The 16291-nt window shown below is 32.5% G+C and overlaps 4 protein-coding genes across 4 annotated transcripts; 1 reads left to right on the top strand and 3 right to left on the bottom strand.

The window, feature by feature from the left end:
• The first annotated feature begins 2333 nt into the window (after nucleotides 1–2333).
• LOC125574772 (beta-fructofuranosidase, insoluble isoenzyme CWINV4-like) lies at nucleotides 2334–5643 on the top strand. The gene is made up of 6 exons (XM_048752504.1): nucleotides 2334–2615; nucleotides 3525–3533; nucleotides 3644–4503; nucleotides 4581–4990; nucleotides 5089–5203; nucleotides 5288–5643. Exons 1-6 carry the CDS (start codon nucleotides 2432–2434, stop codon nucleotides 5480–5482), a joined length of 1773 nt encoding a protein of 590 aa, XP_048608461.1. The 5' UTR covers nucleotides 2334–2431; the 3' UTR covers nucleotides 5483–5643.
• A 467-nt stretch (nucleotides 5644–6110) lies between these two features.
• LOC106388133 (ubiquitin-60S ribosomal protein L40) lies at nucleotides 6111–7317 on the bottom strand. Its single transcript, XM_013828133.3, has 5 exons — nucleotides 7134–7317; nucleotides 6971–7057; nucleotides 6778–6880; nucleotides 6414–6480; nucleotides 6111–6331 (listed from the first exon to the last, which is right to left on the bottom strand). Exons 1-5 carry the CDS (start codon nucleotides 7234–7236, stop codon nucleotides 6305–6307), a joined length of 387 nt encoding a protein of 128 aa, XP_013683587.1. The 5' UTR covers nucleotides 7237–7317; the 3' UTR covers nucleotides 6111–6304.
• Nucleotides 7318–7911: 594 nt separating this feature from the next.
• On the bottom strand, nucleotides 7912–9308 carry LOC106388134 (40S ribosomal protein S14-2). Its single transcript, XM_013828134.3, has 5 exons — nucleotides 9076–9308; nucleotides 8799–8918; nucleotides 8654–8699; nucleotides 8258–8473; nucleotides 7912–8161 (listed from the first exon to the last, which is right to left on the bottom strand). Exons 1-5 carry the CDS (start codon nucleotides 9076–9078, stop codon nucleotides 8094–8096), a joined length of 453 nt encoding a protein of 150 aa, XP_013683588.1. The 5' UTR covers nucleotides 9079–9308; the 3' UTR covers nucleotides 7912–8093.
• A 203-nt stretch (nucleotides 9309–9511) lies between these two features.
• LOC106388135 lies at nucleotides 9512–11135 on the bottom strand. Its single transcript, XM_048749379.1, has 5 exons — nucleotides 11115–11135; nucleotides 10938–11018; nucleotides 10561–10677; nucleotides 9989–10082; nucleotides 9512–9905 (listed from the first exon to the last, which is right to left on the bottom strand). Exons 1-5 carry the CDS (start codon nucleotides 11133–11135, stop codon nucleotides 9685–9687), a joined length of 534 nt encoding a protein of 177 aa, XP_048605336.1. The 3' UTR covers nucleotides 9512–9684.
• Nucleotides 11136–16291: the final 5156 nt, after the last annotated feature.

The following is a 16291-nucleotide window of genomic DNA, read 5'->3' as shown; positions in this document are numbered from 1 at the left end:
ACTCGGTTGATTAACAGTTAAAACAAGATCGAACAAAATTATTTATCTATATCAATATATAAACTAAATAATATTTAATTTCAATATTAAACAAGTAGGCTCTGATACCACTGTTGGAATTCATACCGGTTTATAACGACTTATCAATCTACTTATGAATTCAGTTTGCCTAGATCTCATGCAAATACTGAAATAAATCTAGATCTTAGAGTTCCGAGTATATCTGGCTATTCGCAGCGGAAAGGTGAATAAACCAAGTCGAGATTTCAAGCACTCCAAACGTCGTGCCTCTACCGGTATCCACACGCACACAAATTGGATCGATACGGGATGCTAGTGCCGTCGAGATCAAATCTATAAAAGCTTTGACGAAACTATTCGTCCTTTTGTGTTTAGGGTTTGCCGTCACAGGTTTATATCATGATTATTAAAGTTCCATTGTCTTATATAAGACAAATCCTCTTAACCTAATACACGTGAGTTAAGTCACGTTATTGTTTATTAAGCAAGGCCCACTTAACAACTAATAATCATATACCATACGAGTTTATACGTATAAATATATATATGTACTTATATCATATATAATACACATAAATATACTATATAACTCAATATATCACTGATCCAATTTGCTTAGCTGTGTGACCCTGTAGGATCATATAATATTAGTAATGAATTCTCAATTCATAGATTATAAGCGGTTTCTAACAAAACATTATAACCACCTAATATTATATGATTGTCAAATCTTGACACTACGATTTTAACAAGAGTAAGTACAATAGATTTGAGGACATTCCCAACACAAGTACCATTTGTGAAATCAGTCACTGTACCACTCAAAAGATTCATCTTTCTCACAATACCATGAGAATTTCTCAAAATCATGAGCATAAAGATTCCCATAGAATCCTCTTTTGCCATTTCAGAGTGTAATTATGATACGGGTAATGGCATATCTGGCTTCAATATCAAGCTTTTGGTACATTTGGCCATTCACTTTAGAAAGTGAAAACATCAAATAAAGTCGAGTTATATACATTTTTTTTCATTCATGTTTCTTCAATCAAATATATGGTAACAATTAGTTAAAGATGTTGTGTTAGGCATTAGCCTCATATAGAGCCAACCCGAGACTGGGTGATAACTCATGCAGGTTTGTATACACAAAAGATGCAAGCTGTTCTGTTTCACAATTTCAGCAATGGAATCATGACAACTAGCCTAAAAGTTGTGCAAGTAAGTTCAATGCTAAAGATGTTAACTTGAAACTGTGCGAAGAATCTTTGCTCACTTTTTGGAGTTATGATGTGATGGCCTGTTCTAGTTAAGACAACTTGCTAAAATATAACTGGTCATTAGGTTCGTTATGTCTCTAGTGTTGTCTCTGTGTGAGTCTGGTTTAAACTGGTTCTTGATTTAGATCGATCTACGGATACATGCATGTCAACTTTAGTTTTTTTTTTTGCATGTCAACATGTCAACTTTCAAAGATATTGATAATGTTCATCTATAGTTATTATACGGATACCTTGTGTTTCAAGTTTTTTTTTTGTTTAATCAACTATTGTAACCTTCATTTCATTTAGGTTAAATTATTATAATGTTCATCTATAGATATTAGTATATCTATTTTATAATTAAAAAGTTTCAGTCCTTAAACTTCTAATCTCTTCAGATCAAAACATGATAGAATTATTCTGGTTCAACCTTTTTTCAAAACTAAAATTGCGGTTCAACTTTCTTCCTCCCAAAGATTAACATATTATGGTTAGCATCTTATGATATATATAATATACATATATATATATATAATTGTACCCAAGAAACAAATTCTATTATGACAGCAAATTCAATTTACATATTATATCAAGGCTGGAATATTTAATTAATCTATAATATATCATACCCTTTTTTATATAAATAAGAGTTTTAAATGCAAGCTTGATACAAAATATGTTCACTTGTTCAAGTAAAAAAGAGCAGATCGACATGCTGCCATAATTAACTTCATTATTGTAGAAGTTAATAAGTTATAGTAAAATATATCAATTCACGTGAGCAACGGATCGTCACATAAATCATGGAAATATAATCCAATAATATTGGTGAACTAATATATTTATCAAACTTTGGATAACTACACCTAAGAGATCTCCTAGAAAGGAGTAAAGCTGTGACCAAATAAATTCAACTTCAATTTGGATAAGAAAAGTTAAAACTTAAAATCAACCTGATGTATATCTTTCTAATTATAGTTTATAGTAAAAATTCACTAAACGAACATTATCCCAAAAGTTATCTTCCTCCTCATCCTTAGCCTATATAAACACCACAACAACTATATTTTCAGTTATCCATTTCTGGATACTCAACTTCTACACACAAAACTATCAAACATCACTTAAATCCTGAGTTTTTGGATCAAATGGGTGTCTCAAGTATTATTTCTGTGATGTTATTGCTTGTACTAATCAATTTATGCAATAATATCAAAGGAATTGACGCTTTTCATCAAGTTTATGAAAAATTGCAGTCTCAGTCAGTTGAGTCAGTGAATCATCTTCACAGATCCGCTTTTCACTTTCAACCTCCAAAGCATTGGATTAACGGTACATTGATGAACTGCCCCTCTTCATATATAATTTATGAAAACATTTGTTTCCTTAGTTGTATGTTTATAACGAATTTGGCTTTGATGCTTAGTTTTAGGTTTTTTTTTTTGTTTTTTTTCTTGTTCTGGTATTAGGGTTAATTCCACTACGACGTTATTTGCATAGCCAGATTAAAAACTCTTCATTTTCTTTCAAATCCAATATTTGCATGTTATATTAAAACCGGTGTTTCAATGAACGAAACAATTTTTTTTTTATCTGAAACAAACAAAAGTTCCCGTATTCTTTAGGAAGGAAACTTCCCTCCGTTCGATTATTATATTCCCTAACAATCCATGTATTGATATATATATATATATATATATATGCGTGTGTGTGTGTTTTGAGAAAAGGGTTATGGGGTATAAATCTAAACCTATTTATTTATGTAATTTCTAACGGAAAAAAAATGTGTTAGTATTAAAGTCTTAGCTTTAGAAAATTCATATGCACCAAAAGAAACACATCATATATCACGTGAGAACGCAGCTATGCTTATTTTTGTATAAAATGTATGCTTTATAGTTATCTGTGATTGTGTGGCCATATGTTTCTGTAAATATATCTCTTTGCCAAAAGGGAAATTCTGTCTCTGAGTGAAGATAACCATTATCTAGTAATAAGTAACTATAACTACCAAGATACGGCACTTCGTATAATATATATTTTGTTGCACTTTATCCTCCTTTTTTCACATTTTCTTAATTTCATCTACAAGTTGTGTTCTATCAAAGAATTTCATGTGATTCTATTGTATCGCATATCCTCTTATCTTATCTAGTTTCTTTAAAAATCTAAATTTTGATGACTTGACTAACCTTTGTTTTCGTGTGTGTTTCCATGTGGCATTCTCGACCATCCCAATAGATCCAAATGGTGAGTTTATCAGATAAGTACTTGTATAATTGTATATATTCTTATGTTAATTGTAGTACATTGTTATTAAATGTAAAAATAATCTTAATCTAGGTGTTTCTGGAACGCAGGTCCATTGTACTACAAAGGTTTCTACCATCTCTTCTACCAATATAACACCAAAGGTGCAGTTTGGGGTAATATTGTGTGGGCGCATTCGGTTTCCAAAGACTTGGTGAATTGGGAGGCTCTTGAACATGCCATCTATCCCTCCAAATGGTTCGACATCAAAGGTACATGGTCCGGTTCAATAACACTCGTACCGGGAAAAGGACCGGTTATCCTCTATACCGGCATTAACCAAAACGAAACTCAAATCCAAAACTACGCAATCCCGGAGGATCCCTCAGACCCATACCTAAGAAAATGGATTAAACCAGATGATAATCCGGTTGCAGTGCCAGATTATACCATGAATGGTTCAGACTTTCGTGACCCAACCACGGCCTGGTTTTCCAAAGACGGACATTGGAGAACCGTCGTGGGGTCAAGAAGAAAGCATAGAGGAATCGGATATATCTACAGAAGCAAAGATTTTAAGCATTGGGTCAAAGCTAAGCACCCTATCCACTCCAAAGAATCCACCGGTATGTGGGAATGTCCTGACTTCTTCCCGGTTTCCACAACCGATTTTGAGAACGGTTTGGACTTAGATTACGCCGGTCCAAGCGCTAAGCACGTGTTGAAAGTTAGCTTGGACATGACACGGTACGAGTATTACACGCTTGGCAAATACTATCCTAACAAGGACCGTTATGTACCAAACGGTGAATCGCCAGATGGCTGGGACGGTTTAAGATTTGATTACGGTAACTTCTATGCCTCCAAGACATTCTTTGACTACAAAAAGAACAGAAGAATCTTGTGGGGTTGGGCTAATGAATCTGACACCGTTGAAGATGATATATCCAAGGGCTGGGCTGGTCTTCAGGTTATATATATATCTTAACTAAACTAATAATTTAATTAATTTTCAATTTTTTTTTAACAATTTTTGAATAATTATAGGTAATTCCAAGAACGGTGCTTCTTGACTCAACAAACAAGAAACAACTAGAGTTTTGGCCTATTGAAGAAATAAAATCATTAAGAAGTAGTTATGTCCGAATGAACAACAAAGACATCAAGATGGGTCAACGCTTAGAAGTCAAAGGAATCACTCCTGCCCAGGCCGATGTGGAAGTGACATTCAACGTTGGAAGTCTAGAGAAAGCTGAGCCATTCGACCCGAGCTACACATACAAGCCGTTAGATTTGTGTAGAGTGAAAGGCTCGAACGTGACAGGTGGTGTTGGACCTTTTGGTCTGATCACATTAGCCACCCCTGATCTGGAAGAGTACACTCCTGTCTTCTTTAGAGTCTTCAAAGGCACTTCCATAAATAAGCCTAAGGTCCTCATGTGCTCCGATGCTAGACCGTACGTTTCCATAACCATCTATATCATTAATTAACATCCTATATATATAGTATGCTTTCATTTAAAGATTCTAACATTAATGTAACATATCGGTCTAGTTCGTCCTTAAAGCAAGACAGGGGTCCACTCAAACAAGATAGGATGTATAAGCCACCATTTGCTGGTTTTGTGGATGTTGACCTAACTGATGGAAGGATCTCTCTAAGGAGTTTGGTATGTATAATAAGAATTTTTCGTATATTTTTAGTTTGTTTATGTAAATGTAATGTAACATAAAACTGAATTATGAATTTACAGATTGACCATTCGGTAGTAGAGAGCTTTGGAGCGTTAGGGAAGACAGTGATAACGTCAAGAGTGTATCCGATAAAAGCAGTGAAAGAGAATGCACATTTGTATGTGTTTAATAATGGAACACAAACTGTGAACGTAGAGAGTCTTGATGCTTGGAGCATGGAGAGGCCTTTGCAGATGAATAATGGAGCTACTTAATTATAGATCCTTTAGCGTTGGTTAGTTATTAATGCGACATTAAAATAGAGAAAATTTGGAGCTTTCTGTTTAGCAATTTGATTAGATAAGTCTATGTTTTATATATGGACGTCTTGTACCTTTCCACTAATCACTCAATAAAAATAATTTTAGAATGCAAACCAACAAGAATCTTTCAAAGTGTTTTAAAAGGACCATGACACTCTAAGGCAAGGAAGCTGAAGCCTTGCGGCCCAAGGCACTCGCTTTAAAGACAAGACGCTTATATGATAGTAGTAGATAAGAACTTATAAATGCATGATATTTGGGTTGAAGTAGAAACTGTAAAAGAACAACATGAACAACGACACACTTAAGCCAATCATTAAAATACAAAACAAGGAACTTGAAAAGTAAAAAAAGTTCTAAGCTAAACCTCCAAAAATCTCTAATAATTTCAATTTTTTTCGGAGATTGTAGCCAAGACTTGTAATATTTTTGTTCAGATTTCAACAATGACTTGTTTCAACAAGTCCATTGATCGAGTGTTATGTTGTACAATCTCAAATGACCACAGTTAAAATATACATGTGGTCAACTAAATTACTGGTGCTGTATGTTTTGCTATGGTTTCAAAAACGTTATCCTATAAGAAAATTAAGGCATGCCTAGGATTGAAATACACATAAACAAGTTTGTGTCACAGTTTCGAATTTTATATAAAAGCCAAAGAAAATCAGAATTACTAGTGAAAAATCCACAGAAACGTGTTTGTGACAAAACAAAAGAGATGAAACACACAAAAAATAACATAGATAAATGAGCCTCCGGTGAAAAAAAAAATCACTTGATCTTCTTCTTCGGCCTCAGCTGCAAAAAAAAAAGAAACAGAAATCAATCTCAATAAAAATAGTAAAAGCAAAGAATCAAAAAATGAGAAAGAAGCAAAAACCTGGTTGCTGTGGCCACACTTCTTCTTCCTGCAGTTGACAGCTCTTGGGTGCAGACGAGCGTAACACCTAAATATCAAGATATAACTCAGCATCAGACACAAAGAGAGTCGGATAGCAATAACAGAAACAACTTTATCCACAAGAACAGAGGTGTATATGATTAACCTAATGTTAAATACGTGCACATGACAAATTTATTTTAAAATGGGCTCACTAAAACGATCATAACACTTTATTAACAACAAGAAAGAATCCACAATGATAATAGTATGCCACAGAAACTCCACATTTCTCTAATAGTAATCTAGATCCCTCAAACATGGTATCACATTACAAAGAAAGATATTGGAGCGATGAGCTTACTTGCGGCAGATCATCTTGTCTTGATTGTACTTACGGGCCAAAGCCATCAAAGAGGGCTCAATGATACCTCCCCTTAGCCTCAGAACAAGATGCAGAGTCGACTCTGTTTACAACCCAAAAAAAAAAAAACATAGCACTGAATTAACATACAATCGTAAGGAACCAAAACTAAAAGAAGCGTTTTTTGAAGAACCTTTCTGGATGTTGTAGTCAGCCAAGGTACGACCATCTTCAAGCTGTTTTCCGGCGAATATCAACCTCTGCTGATCAGGAGGGATTCCTGAAAACAGAGCAAACCCGAATCAATAAGAGATCATCATTTCAAAAAAAAAAAGAAAAGACAAAAGTGAAGTTACCTTCTTTGTCCTGGATCTTGGCCTTGACATTGTCGATGGTGTCGCTGCTCTCCACCTCGAGGGTGATGGTCTTGCCCGTCAGCGTTTTCACGAAAATCTGCATCTTCTCCGCCGCGGCAAGTCTCGACAAAACTGTGTTTGTTGTGAAGAAGAAGATTGTTTATACTTGTCCTTCATTTCTAGGGTTTTGATGAGGATTATTTAGATGGGCCTTTAATGCTAAAAGCCCATTAACTTATGTACAATTCGGATAGTCCTTACCAATCAGATGTTGGGTGAATGCTTGGGCTAAACATATCAAACCATGCTTTAGCGACTCGATTAGCGTGGTAACCTTAACCATCTTTGTTATGTAACAAATTTGTAGATATATCTACTAGCTTTCAATTTTTCTTTTCATTTTTACAAGAAGTTGTTAACTCAATGGCGCATACCTTGTTGTCTTTAAGAGTAGAGCCTTAAGTAGTATTGCTTTCTTACAAATTTATCTCAATATGTTTACTAGTCATTTTGTATGCTCCCCTCAAAGATAGCTAGCGTTTGATGCTTTTGAGAACTTTTTGGTGAAGAATACATGGAACAATAGATCTTGGTTTGTCCGCATAGAGCATATTGGGTACTTGCACATGACAACTACAAGTCCAAATAACTCAACTGACAATTTATTCATGTCTTTGTACCAATCATGAGCTCACCATTGAACAGAATGGCAAACACTAACGGAAATTGACGAGTACTTGCAAATGGCTGGTGTTAATACGATATTTTGTCCCATTAATTCAGAGATGAAAATTATGGCATTTAAAAATAACAATTGAAGTCATTCGCGAATGCGACTAATCAGAGCAGAAAAATTGTTGTTCCAATTAACAAAAAGCATTCAACTTCGAAACTGTTTCAGAAAACTCAAGAAAACATTGTTCTGACAAAATGAAATAAAGAGCAAAAAAAGCCAAAAACTCAGAGCCTCCTTCCTCTTCTACCACCCTTTCGGCGGGTACTGTCCGTTGGGATCGGAGTAACATCCTCTGCAGCAACAACAACAACAACAACAATGACAGAAATGCTCAAGACACATTAAACAAAGTCTTAGTGGAGATTAAGTTATTGCAAATGCAACTTACCAATGCGGCCAATTTTCATGCCAGAACGGGCAAGAGCTCTAAGAGCGGACTGAGCACCAGGACCAGGTGTCTTGGTCTTGTTTCCACCCGTGGCACGGAGCTTAACGTGCATAGCGGTGATTCCAAGCTCCTTGCAACGCTGAGCAACATCTTGAGCAGCAAGCATAGCTGCGTAAGGTGAGGACTCATCCCTGTCAGCTTTCACCTTCATTCCACCTAACCCAGCCAAAAAAAATATTAGCGATTAATTATATACACACAAAGAGACAATGCCATCAGGAGATTAAGTGGTACTCATGAAAAGTTAAGGGACTTAAGTAACACTACATTTCACACACACTAAAGAAACACAAGGACGATAATATCATAAGTGTTATAAATCAAATCGATGCTTACCAGTGATCCGGACAAGAGTTTCACGTCCAGACAAATCAGTAACGTGCTGCCAAAAAAAAAAAAAAATGTAAATCAGATACAATGTAAGCTTTCCTATAAACATGAAAATGGAAAATAATGATAAAACTCGTGAGATAAACTATACAATGAAAGTGTCGTTGAAGGAAGCGAAGATGTGGACAACACCGAAGACTTGCTCTCCATCACGAACAGCTGGTCCAAGAGTCACTGTCTCTTCCTTTGGCTCTCTCGTCTTTCTCCTCGACTACACACAACACAACGCTAAACTTTATTACTATACATGGAATCACAGCACTATAGTCATCCATCAATACATTAACCGAAAAGAGGATCCAAAGATCATATCTTCCAATTAACACGAAACGAAACTCTTCTGGTCAAATCTGAGAGACGAAGCTTACCATGTTTTAGGGCAAGAAATGGATGTGAAAGATCGTCTTTCTTCCTGTAGTTGCGCCGCCGATGCAGAGATTTGGCCAGAGGGAGAGAAGATGGTGAAATCAGATAGCGATTTTATATTAGGGTTTATGACTTCTCTGAGTGAGCTCGATAAGCCCTTTTCCAAATAAGTTTTGGGCTGAATCTTAACTATTGGGCCAGAAGCAGATGAATCACTCGCTTGTTGATAGCCTAAATCTGGCGCAGCATGAATAACTCTAGAAACCCATTAGGTTTCTTAATGACTATTTAAGTATTAAATTTTAGTTAAAAACTTTAGTTAAGAATCACCTAATTTTCTTGCTTCAACGGAAGTTTCTTAATGAAGAGTTCTTTAAAAAAAAAAAAAAAAAAAAAAAATGAATTGTAATCAAGTTTCAGGCAATGTACACACAAGAAGAGACAGAGAAAGATCATAGATGAGAGTTTTGTGACATTATACTGTGTCGAAATTGTAAAAGAAAGGAACTCAATCCTTTAGAATCTGTGAACCAATGAACTGAAATTAACTTTATAGTGTATGGTAACCCTGCTGCAACAAACTTGATAAGACTACAACAACAACATGAAAGTTATGTAGCTGCCGATAAAGCAAAGGGGGGTTTTAAACTTACTTCCTGGAAAGCCTTGGACTGACTGTTACAAGAAGCAGAGCCCATGCTGTTGGCAACATGGGGCGCAGAAGCAGGGGCAGCAGCCTCAGAAACAACGGTTTCATGCTTAATGGTTCTTGGTCCCATCACAGCATCCACAACCCTGTGTCCAATTGCGTTTCCAGCACCCCAAGTCATACCTATAGTTCCAAAATAAACAAACATATCATCACCAAACCATACCACAAAACTATCAAGGAAAAATAAAAATCAGCACACATACCATCAGCTATGGTAGAGCCAATACCACTGCGTTGAGGATGAGCTGTCTCTGCATGATTCAGTGAAACACAAAACAAAGAAAAAAACCCTAATAATTACATATCAATGAAAAATTAACACGATGGATTATTAAAGGAATCAGAAAATGAAATTCACCAGTTTGAAGAGGCGGGGTACGTGCTGGTGCAGGGCGAATCAGCCGAGCTTAACGCTCGATTTCACCAAACCTACCATCTTTGGATCCATGAGCACATATGCTTACCGGAAAGCTAGAAAAAGAGGCGGCGATATGGCAACAACACGTGGAGGCCAAAGGAGCCGTTGATGACTGAGGGAAGGGAAGCAAGCAACTGGTGAGAGACATAGTAGCTCGTCGGTTTGGATCCGACGAAGATCACGAGAAGCCGTGAGAAAGAAAAAAAAAAAGACCACTCTAAGGATTGATCATTAATTAAGGATCGGTAACAAAGTTTTTTATTTATTTATGATTTAATTATATCAGTCATTTGGTTTAAGGATTGCCGGTAATCATGGTCTAAAGCTTTAAGACTACCTGAGTCATAGAAAGCTTACCGGGTGGAAGTTGAGAGCATTGATAGAATAGATCTCATTCCCATCTCTGTGACATTTGAATGTGAAGTTCTTGTTCTGCTGAGAATCATCCAGATGATGAACACCAACCAACTCGCACTTCAATTGAACCAACCTATATAGAGAGAGAATCGGATCTGGTTAATGGTTATATATTGAACAGTTTCTGTGATCTAGATAAGATGCGACTGATGAAACAACTTCCAACATTACTATACTTAATTTGGTTATTAGAATAACCAACTTAAAACTTCTCAAGGACAAAACATTTTGTATATGCAATGTTAGCATCAGCAATATAATCCCGTGCCATTGAATTAACCAAAACACAATCGAAAAAGATATATAAGAAGACATACCAAAAATCCTTGCTGATCAGGGAAGGCAGTAACACACCTCGTCTGGTACTTCAGTGGTGACACGATTCTTTTGAACTCATTCTGCAGTTTACCAAATTAATAAAAAGTTCAATGAACAAGAGAATTAAATTAGTAAATCATGAGTCACGGGACTTGTTCATCGTATGATAGACTTACAGGCTTATTCAATTGATCCATATGGTCATAAACTGATCATGTAGAGAGAGAGAACCAAACCCAGAAACGAAACCTCGCCTCTTTCCTCTCCGATTTTTTTGTTCCTCTCTCGCCTTGACACGTGTCTCTAAGGGGCGGGCCTTCCAGCCCTTACCCAAGACTCGCCTCTTGGGCTTTTCTCTTCTCTTTATTTCTTTAAAATATTTTCTTGGGCTAAGGGGTGAGCTAAGCGGCAGCGATAATGCTGCTCTTAGACCACTCGGTCTAACTATCAGATATGTAACGACTTTTAACTTATTCGCTATATCTCGATCCGCGCAACCGCGCAGATTTTTGTTTTCATTTATTTTTATATAAACATTTTGTTTTCAATTCTAAATTGGTATATATTATAATATATACGTGTCTATCAATTTTTAAAACATAAAAGTTTACGGTATATTTTTTTCATTGAATAGATTGTTTCAAACTTTCACATGTATTTGTATCTTCTTCTATATATATATTTTCAGATTATTATTTCATATTAAAATCGTAACTATATAGATAAAAATTAGTAAAATATTATTTTATTGTCATATTCAAAGATATTGTAACATTTCACAAATTTAGAAAGTTTTTAAAAAATTAAACTTTTCGCTTCATAGATTTATATTATCGAGTAAATAATTAAACATTTAGTTTTTGTTTAATTTTTAAAATAAACTATATAGTTTTAAATTTGTTTTCATTGGTTTAAGGTAGTAAAGATTAATCACTGTTAGATAATATGATTTTTGTTAGTTAAAAAAAATCTTTATGATTTTAAAAGTTAACATCAACGAATATTTAAATAATTAACATATGGAAGATATAGTATTACAGCATTAAATTATATCTATTTAATTTATATTATCTATAAATCCGATAGATCATCTATTGTTTAAATTCAATTATTGATAGTCTAATAAAAAAATTTGTAGGCCCAAAATTTAAATGATAAGATTAGAGATTAAATGTAACATGATTTTCTAGGAATATGTCTATTAGGTCCATTTCTTAGAAAATCACACATGAATCAAGGTTGTGACTTATGTTTTAATATATAAGATATAAGTTCACTAAAAATGTGTCGACATTGGATTCAGAGAGAGTAGTTTTATGAGACTCGAGCAAGTTCAACACCTCTTTTAAGTTCTCTCAGGCATCTTAACGTAAAGCTCCATTTTTTCCTCCAAAATTGAATAAAAGATGATTATAGAGTAAAAATACTCCAACCCTGCTCCATTATTACACTCAATAATGGAGTGATGAACCATCTGATAATGCATCCCTTACAACGTCTAATCTGAAATAAACAAGTTTTGCATTCTCTTCATAGGATGCTCGATGGTGATGATTGGTTGGATTGAGACTATAAAAATTTAGCTGTAAGTGAATTGGTTGTAGTAATAAATTTATCACTGCAGATTTGTTTTTGCAAAATTTTTTGATGTAGTTAAAATTTGTTGTAACAGTAAGTTATTGGTGGTAAGTTAGCAGCTGTAAATATTTTAAAATAAAAAATATATAAATATGTGATGTATATATAAATAATTATTTTTTACCAATTTAAATAATTTAAATTAATATCTTTTTATAAATTATCAAATTTTACTAAAATATAATGTAATATTGAATAATATTTATGTTATTTAAAATATTTCAGTTATTTTAAAATCACCCAAAATTAAATTAAATTATTTATATATGGTTTTATGATAATTATCAAATTTATTTGATATTATAGATGGTTTTTTATTTTACAGATTCTAGAGTCTACAAAAGAAAGATGTAGATTTTTTTGTCTAAAATACATAAGAAAAATATTTTGTTGTAGCTTTAAAAAAAAGTTAAATCATGATTGGTAAAAATTAATATAAATTTGATATAGGCTATAAGTTTTTTAAATAAAGTTACATCGTAATCGGTAAAATTTAGTGATTTTAAAATAAATAAAGTTAAATAATGGCAATAAAGTCCAACCACATGCTACACCATGATCCGTAAAATTTAGTGATTTTAAAATAAATAAAGTTAAAGAAAGGAGACAAATTTCAACCAATCACCCCATCACAGCTGGAAGCTTACCATCCAAGGACGATGCTGGTGCTAAAGTGATGAAGAACTAAATCCCATTTCTGTAAGGACCGGCGTTTGCCATTGACAAATGCCCAGCTCCTGTGTGTTGCAACTCTGGCTTTATCACGTCCTCAAACTTCGAACTATTACAAGGCAAAAGACACATATGACAAAAATTCTAGAAACTATACACAAACATGCAATATACCCATTATCTTTAAATCTAGAAAGTAGTAGCTTTGGTGTTTCAATTCTCTGAGAAACATCAGTGGAGGCAAAACAAGAATGAAACGGAAAATAGATAGAGCAAGTGTCAGCAAACTTGACATATCTAACAACATTGTGCCAGTCTCGACCATATATTCAATGTTGTGACGTCTGAATAACGTCTGCCCTGTTTCAATAATTCTCTTACGTCTTGAGTAAACATAAAAACGAAAAGTGCATTGAATACAACCAATCCCCTATATATTAATTGAGAAGCATTTGAAAAATTAGAACCTTAATTTTGTATTAATTAAAAAAAACCCCAAATCCTAGGTGGCACTCTAAATGCCTTCTAAATTTCATTTCAAAGAATTCTAAAGCATCTAATATAAAGTATAGTTTAATCTAATGGTGTCACATTATTTCATAATTATATAACACTAGAGAACATTATATTAACCTAAAATATAGGAAGTGTGTATTCTTTTCTTAAATAAAAGCTACGGAATTACCTAATATGATTTACATATATATGACAATCAATGATTATGAAAAATAAAGATTTGATAACAATTTTTGCATCCTTCTTCATTTTTGTTTAAATTTATATTATTAAAAAAATTAAACAATCACATTAACCATATAATAAAAAAATATATTTTTTTCTTATATGTTATATTTTGAATTTTTTAAAATGACTTTAAATTACAAAATGAGGAAACCTTATATGTTATATATATTTTTTTTTAAACGACTTTAAAATACAAAAATGAGGATACCTTATATGTTATATTTTTTTTATATGTTAGAATTTTCTCATATGTTATATTTTGAATTTTTTTTAAACGACTTTAAATTACAAAAATGTAAGTTTTCCTTAAGTAAACGACTAAAACATTAAAATGACATGTATCAATTCGATGGTTGATTTGAAAGCTTTCAAAACCATATGGAAGATAAAAGTCAAAATAATTTAACTGTGGAAACAATACTGTTCACTTTTTTCAAGAATGTGTTCGATGGAAAAAATAAGGTTTTTATGTAATAATTTGTTTAATGTTCACTAGAGAACATTATATTAACCTAAAATATAAGAAGTGTGTATTCTTTCCTTAAATAAAAGTTACAGAATTACCTAATATGATTTACATATATATGACAATTAATGATTATGAATAATAAAGATCTTATAACAATTTTTGCATTCTTCTTCATTTTTGTTTAATTTTTTTTTTTTAAATAAACAATCACATTAACCATATAATAAAAAAATTAGATGTTTTCTTATATGTTATATTTTGAATTTTTTAAAATGACTTTAAATTACAAAAAAGAGGAAACCCTATATGTTATATATATATTTTTAAAAGACTTTAAAATACAAAAATGAGGACACCGTATATGTTAGATTTTTTCTTATATGTTATATTTGAATTTTTAAAACGACTTTAAATTACAAAAATGTAAGTTTTCCTTAAGTATACGACTAAAAACATTTAAATGGCATGTATCAGTTCGGTGGTTGATTTGAAAGTTTTCAAAACTATATTGAAGATAAAAGTCAAAATAATTCAACTGTGAAATCAATACTGTTCACTTTTTCAAGAATGTGTTCGAGGGGAAAAATAAGGTTTTTATGTCATAATTTGTTTAATGTCCACTAGAGAACATTATATTAACCTAAAATATAAGAAGTGTGTATTCTTTCCCTAAATAAAAGCTACGAAATTACCTAATATTATTTACATATATATGGCAATTAATGATTATGAATAATAAAGATTTGATAACAATTTTTGCATCCTTCTTCATTTTGTTTAATTTTATATTATTAAAAAAAGAAACAATCACATTAACCATATAATAAAAAATTAGATTTTTTCTTATATGTTATATTTTTTAATTTTTTAAAATGACTTTAAATTACAAAAATGAGGAAACCCTATATGTTATATATTTTTTTAAATGACTTTAAAATACAAAAATGAGGACATCTTATATTTTATATTTTTCTTATATGTCAGATTTTTCCTTATATGTTATATTTTGAATTTTTTAAAACGACTTTAAATTACAAAAATGTTAGTTTTCCTTAAGTATACGACTAAAAACATTAAAATGACATGTATCAATTCGATGGTTGATTTGAAAGCTTTCAAAACCATATGGAAGATAAAAGTCAAAATAATTCAACTGTGAAAACAATACTGTTCACTTTTTTCAAGAATGTGTTCGCTGAAAAAAATAAGGTTTTTATGTCATAATTTGTTTAATGTCCAATCCGATCAACCCATGATGTATTAATTATAGTTCTGTTGCATTATTTTTAATAAAAATTGATCCGATCCATCGGAAAGAAATTATATAATAACAACAAAAAATATTTTATATATATAAATAAAATGATCAAATATATAAAATAAACTATCGATAATATATATAAATAAACTCACTCTGCGCAAGGCGCAGGTCTTATCCTAGTCAAAACTTAAAGGAGCTAACTTTATTACAACAGCAGAGACTATCATTGATCAAAGAAAGTCCAACATTGAGAATGTATCCATAAATGGACTGGCCACATCTTCCATGTCACATTCTCTTCAGAGAATGGAGCCTAACTAACTAGAAGTAATTCATTATCTTAAATCAGTAGCTCATTAGTTTATTTTTGGTCTCAAGGAGACAAGATATAACTCAGAAAACTTCTTCAATCTATTTTCATTATATCTTGTTTGCTAGACAACTTTTTTGGTGCAACTTACTTACGTGAAAATATGTATTCTCTGATATATTTACATTACTGATATTATCTCACATTATTTCAACTTGAAATTAATTTTCAATTTAGCTGAGATTTATTTAAAGACTTG

This window comes from Brassica napus, chromosome C3 (assembly GCF_020379485.1).
Source record: "Brassica napus cultivar Da-Ae chromosome C3, Da-Ae, whole genome shotgun sequence".
Taxonomy (NCBI): domain Eukaryota; kingdom Viridiplantae; phylum Streptophyta; class Magnoliopsida; order Brassicales; family Brassicaceae; genus Brassica; species Brassica napus.
This window is presented reverse-complemented; position numbering and strand designations above follow the sequence as displayed.

Excerpts from the sequence above, each read along its gene's own strand:
- LOC106388135 (XM_048749379.1), bottom strand. The coding sequence starts at position 11,135 with ATGGATCAATTGAATAAGCCT. Across the intron at positions 10,678-10,937 it reads CTGATCAGCAAGGATTTTTG|TGCGAGTTGGTTGGTGTTCA; the intron begins GTATGTCTTCTT and ends GTTCAATTGAAG. Across the intron at positions 9,906-9,988 it reads TGGCTCTACCATAGCTGATG|GTATGACTTGGGGTGCTGGA; the intron begins GTATGTGTGCTG and ends TTGGAACTATAG.
- LOC106388134 (XM_013828134.3), bottom strand. Across the intron at positions 8,474-8,653 it reads AACTCTTGTCCGGATCACTG|GTGGAATGAAGGTGAAAGCT; the intron begins GTAAGCATCGAT and ends TGGCTGGGTTAG. Across the intron at positions 8,162-8,257 it reads CATGAAAATTGGCCGCATTG|AGGATGTTACTCCGATCCCA; the intron begins GTAAGTTGCATT and ends TTGTTGCTGCAG.
- LOC125574772 (XM_048752504.1), top strand. The coding sequence starts at position 2,432 with ATGGGTGTCTCAAGTATTATTTCTGTGATGTTATTGCTTGTACTAATC. Across the intron at positions 4,991-5,088 it reads ATGTGCTCCGATGCTAGACC|TTCGTCCTTAAAGCAAGACA; the intron begins GTACGTTTCCAT and ends ATATCGGTCTAG. Across the intron at positions 5,204-5,287 it reads GGATCTCTCTAAGGAGTTTG|ATTGACCATTCGGTAGTAGA; the intron begins GTATGTATAATA and ends ATGAATTTACAG.
- LOC106388133 (XM_013828133.3), bottom strand. The coding sequence starts at position 7,236 with ATGCAGATTTTCGTGAAAACGCTGACGGGCAAGACCATCACCCTCGAG. Across the intron at positions 6,481-6,777 it reads GACAAGATGATCTGCCGCAA|GTGTTACGCTCGTCTGCACC; the intron begins GTAAGCTCATCG and ends CTTGATATTTAG. Across the intron at positions 6,332-6,413 it reads AGTGTGGCCACAGCAACCAG|CTGAGGCCGAAGAAGAAGAT; the intron begins GTTTTTGCTTCT and ends TTTTTTTTGCAG.